The 6,783-nt window shown below is 40.2% G+C and overlaps 1 protein-coding gene across 1 annotated transcript; it reads left to right on the top strand.

Annotated features, from left to right (window-relative positions):
- The first annotated feature begins 1,614 nt into the window (after positions 1–1,614).
- On the top strand, positions 1,615–2,628 carry LOC125824247 (uncharacterized). Its single transcript, XM_049503593.1, has one exon. It carries the CDS (start codon positions 1,615–1,617, stop codon positions 2,626–2,628), a length of 1,014 nt encoding a protein of 337 aa, XP_049359550.1.
- Positions 2,629–6,783: the final 4,155 nt, after the last annotated feature.

Genomic DNA, 6,783 nt, shown 5'->3' with positions numbered 1-6,783 from the left:
CGCGTGCTTACAAATAATCATGATTGGTAGATTGGGAACATTCTGAAGCTTTGCGAAAAGGGAAGGAAAAACCTTGAGGATTTGTGGCACGTGTTCGGCATTCAAGGTATGTTAAGACTTTTAGACTTCGTTGGACGACGTTTTCCTAATTTAAAGATTTAAAAATGGAATAGACAATGGGTAAGGGCGAAAGAAGGGGGTCTCGTACTAATGATGTGACGGGCATTGGTACGAGTACCGGTGTTATAAAGGGAAAGTTTATTACTATAGAATGCGGATTTTAATCCGAGAATGCCAAAGCATATGGGCATTAGCGGATATATTATTGACTGATTATTTGTGTGATTGTGTTTTTATTTGAACCCATATACTTGTGATGGTTGAGGTGGTTATGTATTATGTTAATACTTGATTGATTGAGATATATTATCATCCCCTTTATTTGAGATTATATTGTGCACATGCATTGACATGAGATTGAGTATAAGTTGGGCACGTGGAGATCGTCCGTGCTGGGGATGGTGAGATGCTAAGATTTTATTTTGCGCACGTGGAGAACGTCCGTGCATAAATTATTTGATTTTATGATAGTGCGTTGAGATTGTCCGCACAGACACGTGGAGATCGTCTGTGTCGGTATATGGACCTCGCGAGTCCCCCATGGGTCATGAACTCTCGATGTTTTTCCGAGGAGTATCATGTATATACGGTTGAGAGAATACTTGGTATTCTGAGGCATATCATTCCATGGTGTCATATTGCATTGCATCTCATGACATCCTTCATTTTGATGATTATGTGTTTTATTGGTGTTTGAAAAGTACTTGTTATTTGATTACCTATGTTTGATGAAACTTGACTCGTAATTATAATATAGACTTGTATAAATAAATAACAGATTTTCCTATATGAACTCCCGTCACTACTTCTTCATTGTCGGTCTATGAGATATACTGGGTACACGTGGTTTCATACTCATACTACACTTGTTGCACTCTTTTGTGGTGCAGATTCGATTTCGAGTACGAGCACATCTCGTGGAGCTGTTTAAGTCCGAGCTTGGAGTACTTTAGAGTTGTGGTGAGCTGCTTGGCTGTTCCGTGGCCCACACCTCCATCTACCTTTTATTTATTCTGTTATTTAGTATTCAGACAGAATATCCCTTATGTTTGGATTGTCCTTTTGTTTCAGACTTGCATCATATTTAGAGGCTCTTGTATTTATGACACCAATTTCTTGGGTAGTATTTTAGCTTTCCGCGTTTCGTATTTATAAAGAACTTAGTGGTGGAAATTTTACTCATTGTTTACCTTTTCACCTCATTAGTTAATCATAATTGGTAAATATGTTGGGTTGGCTTACCTATTGGTTGAGAACATAGGTGCCATCACGACTTGTGAATTTGGGTCGTGACAATTTAGTATCAGAGCACTAGGTTCACTGGTCTCACGAGTACAAGAGCAATGTCTAGTAGAGTCTTGTGGATCGGTATGATGACGTCTATACCTATCTTCGAGAGGCTATAGGACATTTAGGAAAATTTGTATTATTTCATTCATTATCGTGCACACTTTACCTTGTTGAAATTCTAATCTTTATATCTCATTCCCTTAGATGGTTAGGACTCGTACATCTTCAAGTGGTGATCATGAGCCTATTCCTGCGCCTGCTTCTGGGAGCACTATCCGAGGTAGAGGCAGGGGACGAGGTCGAGGTCGAGGTCGAGGTCGGGGTAGGGGTCGTATTGCAGCATCCGTGGAAGGACAAGTACCACTAACCACCCAGGGACGTGATAGGACAGTACCTCTTGATGCATATGTTATTCAAGGGGATGTGCAGGATCGTGTCGAGGGGGATGGACCAGCTCAGGCTCCACCTAATATTATTGCCACCCCAGTGCTTCAAGATACCTTAACTCGTATGTTAGGACTTCTAGAGGGGATGGCTCAGGCGGGAACTTTGCATGTCACCTCTGATGCTTCGCAGACTTGTGTTGGAGGTCAGACTCCAGATCCGATGATTGCTCCAGATTCTCAGACTCCCAGGACTCAGCCAGCTGCTGCTATAGCTCCCCGTTTAGATAGTACAAAATTTCTAGGTATTGCATCACACTTGGCGAACAGGCCTTCCATGACCATTGATGAACAAAAGATGTTTGGGAGGTTCAGACTAATGAATCCTCCGACTTATACTAGTGACTTAACTGAGGATGCATATGAATTTATAGTTAGTTGTCATGAGAGGTTGCATAATCTTGGATTAGTGGAGTCTCATGGAATTGACTACACAGTGTTTCAGATGACTGGCTCAGCCAAGCAGTGGTGGAGGGATTATATTAGTAGTAGGCCAGCTGGATCCCCTCCACTATCATGGACTCAGTTTACTCAGGTATTTCTAGCCAAGTTTGTTCCACGCAGTGATAGGGAGCGTAAGAGGGCAGCGTTCGAGGGTTTGCAACAAGATGGTTTGTCTGTCGCAGAGTATGAGGGTAAATTCCATGCCTTGGCTAGGCATGCTTCGATGATACTTCCCATAGAGGCTGAGAGAGTGAGGAGGTTTGTTAAGGGGTTGATTATTCCGATTCGTCTGGGAGTTTCTCAGGTTGCTACTTTTGGTGTGCCGTTCTAGAAGGTAGTAGATGCCGCTAAGGAGTTGGAGATGATTCGACGTGAGGGACTGTTATTTAGTATTCAGACAAAATATCCCTTATGTTTGGATTGTCCTTTAGTTTCAGACTTGCATCATATTTAGAGGCTCTTGTATTTATGACACCAATTTCATGGGTAGTATTTTAGCTTTCCGCGTTTCGTATTTATAAAGAACTTAGTGGTGGAAATTTTACTCATTGTTTACCTTTTCACCTCATTAGTTAATCATAATTGGTAAATATGTTGGGTTGGCTTACCTATTGGTTGAGAACATAGGTGCCATCACGACTTGTGAATTTGGGTCGTGACATAAAGTAATATGTTAAACCACCACAGAAGAACAATATTATAGAGCAAAACATGAAGGGAGATCTCTAAAGAATATTATAGAGCAAAACATGATGGGAGATCTCTCAAGAATATTATAGAGCAAAACATGAAGGGAGATCTCTGAAATTATATCAAAATATACTTTCTTCCTCATCCAATCCCGAAATATACTTTCTTCCTCATCTAATCTAAGAAATAAAACGACTACATTTATTATGTCAAACAAGAAATAGCTTAGATTAATCTAAATTACCCAATTACCTATTTGTTAGAATGGATGCGTCCATTAGTAATCACAGGACCAGGTTCCCAGATAGAATAAAAGTGCGGAAAATAAATAGCTCAAAGTAAATCAAGCACAAGGATTTTACGTGGAAACCTCCTTGCTCAAGGGCGATGAAAACTACGACCTGTACTCACATGATTTCAACCCAAACTCCATTTCATTCAAACGGAGCAAAGTTTCAGATTACAAACTCTTGCAACCTAGGAATTAAAACTCTTTAATCCCTTCCCCCTTACTGTAGCAACTCCACTACAAAGGAAACTAAGCAATAACTCTATTGCCCACTAAACCAATTAACTCTAGTTGATCTAGACTTTGAGAACCCACCAAGGCTAACTCTAGGCACCAACTCAAAACAAGAAGTAACTCTGCTGCACCACACATCAACTAACTCTAGTTGACACTCCTAGGCAACTCTACCAAAGAGAACATCAAAACAATGATGTAAAAAAGACTTTACCAAAACTTAGATGATTCGACTAACTAACTCTTGTAAATACGACTCAAACTAAATATTTAGACAAATAACTGATCTACTATCCTTTATAACTTAGGATTAGATTTACAATGTAAGCACATAAGACACAAATATCAAAATACAACAAAGTCTCTTCAGCACTCTATCAGGTCCCTTTATTGAGCATGAGCAGTGTTCTTCCTTAAAGATGACTTCTTCTTTTTAAGCTTATGAATTTTATGAAATTCTAAACTTTATTTGCCAAATCTTGAGTTGTGTCTTTGGAGAAGAAACTATATCAAATAGACACAAACACCTTGGGATGACACCATTGGCTGAGAGCCTACTACTCTGAAAAGTTGTGCACCAACCATGTTAGATGTGATAGCTTTTAGACAGTTGTCTTTTGACTTTTTTTTGTACGTAGTCTTTCCGGGACCAGGTCCCTTACAGTGTTCTTTGATGCTTGAGTTCTTGAAAAGACTTGCAAGATCTCTGTAACGGCATGATTCTGTCGTTAGAGAAAAGCCAATAGAGAAAGAATTAAGGCTAGAATACTTTTTCGTAGTAACTTGAGATTTCACAGGTAACCAGGATCAGCATCCAGCATTTCGTTGATCCAGTTGAGCATTCAGAGTCATGTGGTGAGCCTCCCTTCTTTTCGGAGGATCCCTATTTTTATATTACTTTAGTAGTTTTCAGTTGTTAGGATGATCGGGGGTCTTGTCTAGACATCCATCTCAGTTATTAGAGGCTTCATAGATAGACAGTCAGTTCGTTCATTTGTCTTTATCTTGTTATTGACTTATGTTCAATTTTGATTAGTTGCCACTTTGGCTAAGTTAAATGTTTATTTCTAAACCATTATGAATTTAGTTTGAGACAGTTGAGTTATCTTGCATTTGAGTTCTTTTCTTAATACTTAAAGTCTTCCGCTGAGTAAGTAAGCTAGGCCAAGGGTTCGCTTGGGCCAGCAATTGTTCTCGAGTACCAGTCCCGTCCAGGGTGTAGGCTCGGGGAGTGACAAACTTGGTATCAGAGCACAAAGTTCAAGAGTCCTAGGGAGTCTATGAAGTCATGTCTGTAGAGTCCTAGTTATCGGTGTGAAGCGCGCCACATCTATTATTAGGAGCCTACAACATTTTAGGAAGTATCTTACTTCTTTCATACTTATTTCGTCCGATAGAGTTCATCTCTATAAAGTTTCTTTCTAACACGTGCTTGCACGTAACCGATTGTGAGTTGAGCTATTTTTGAGAGTTGACTCTTGGGGCGTTCTTTCCCTGTGAGCTAAGAGAAGCAAATAGATGGTTACTTACATGAGGAGTATGATGAGTTTATTTGTCGTTGAGTTTACTCGTCTGTCAAGTAAGGAAAGTAAGGCAACCATGCTAATAGGTGACATGGGCACATCAATGCTGATGATCCATGTGCAACAAGTTGAGGAGGACAAACTTAAGGATAAATAAGAGTTTAAGAGTAAGAGGTCTAAGACATCAGGGAATGAATTCGGGCAGCAAAAGAGTAATGCGAACCGGTCTTGTTTCCAACATAAGCAGAAAGGACCTTCTCCATCATCTACTGGTGCACCTGCACCAAGAAACAAATGTGAGTACAATAGTTAGAATTCCAAAATTTCAGAGCTAGACTTGGACTGTCGCAAGGTAGTATGGCACAAGGGGGTACTAAGATTCTTACATGTGCTAAATGTGGTAGGAACCACTCAGGGATGTGTCATGATGGTTCCACTGGATGTTTCAAGTGTGGTCAGAATGGTCATTTCATGCGAGAATGTCCAAAGAACTAGCAGGGTAATGGTAATGGGAATCAGAGAAATACAACCCAGTCTTCTTCTATATGCTATCACTAGTTGCCAAGAGCAAGAGGATTCGCCAGATGTTGTCACTGGTATGATCTAAGTCTTTAACTTTGATGTTTATGCTTTGCTACATACATGATCGAGTTTATCTTTCGTAACACCATATGCTTGCACGTAATCGATTGTGAGTTGAGCTATTTTTGAGAGTTCGTTCTTGGGGCGTTCTTTCCCTGTGAGCTAAGAGAAGCAAAGAGATGGTTGTTGACATAATGAGTAGGAAGAGTTTATTTGTCGTTGAGTTGACTCGTCTGTCAAGTAAGGAAAGTAAGGCAGCCATGCTAATAGGTGACATAGGCACCGCAAGGCTGATAATCCATGTGCAACAAGTTGAGGAGGACAAGCTAAAGGATAAAGAAGAGTTTAAGAATAAGAGGTCTAAGACATCAGGGAATGAATCCGGGCAGCAAAAGAGTAATGCGAACTGGTCATCTTTCCAACATAAGCAGAAAGGACCTTCTCCATCATCTGCTGGTGCACCTACACCAAGAAACAAATGTGAGTACAATAGTTAGAATTCCAGAATTTCAGAGCTAGACTTGCACTGTCGTAAGGTAGCATGACATAAGGGGGTACTAAGATTCCTGCATGTGCTAAGTGTGGTAGGAACCACTCAGGGATGTGTCATGATGGTTCCACTGGATGTTTCAAGTGTGGTTAGAATGGTAATTTCATGCGAGAATGTCCAAAGAACTAGTAGGGTAATGGTAATAGGAATCAGGGCAATAAAGCCCAGTTTTCTTCAGTTGCTCCACCAGACAGGGCTGTACCTAGAGGAGCTACTTCCGGTTCTGGCGGAGGAGCAAACCGTCTATATGTTATCACTAGTTGCCAATAGCAAGAGGATTCGCCAGATGTTGTCACTGGTATGATCCAAGTCTTTAACTTTAATGTTTCTGCTTTGCTAGATACATGAGCGAGTTTATCTTTTGTAACTCCATATGTTGCTATGAATTTTAATGTTCTTCCTGAGCAACTTCTTGAACCCTTCAGTGTTCCTACACCTGTTGGTGAGTCTATTCTAGCTGAGAGAGTCTATCGTGATTGTACAATTTTCATCAATCACAAGAGTACCATGGATGACTTAGTTAAGTTAGATATGGTAGATTTTGATGTCACTTTAGGTATGGACTGGCTTCATGTCTGTTATGCATCAATAAATTGTAGAACTTGAGTAGTCAAGTTT

Source organism: Solanum verrucosum, unplaced genomic scaffold, assembly GCF_900185275.1.
Source record: "Solanum verrucosum unplaced genomic scaffold, falcon-dt-bn FXZP01001030.1, whole genome shotgun sequence".
Classification (NCBI taxonomy): domain Eukaryota; kingdom Viridiplantae; phylum Streptophyta; class Magnoliopsida; order Solanales; family Solanaceae; genus Solanum; species Solanum verrucosum.
This window is presented reverse-complemented; position numbering and strand designations above follow the sequence as displayed.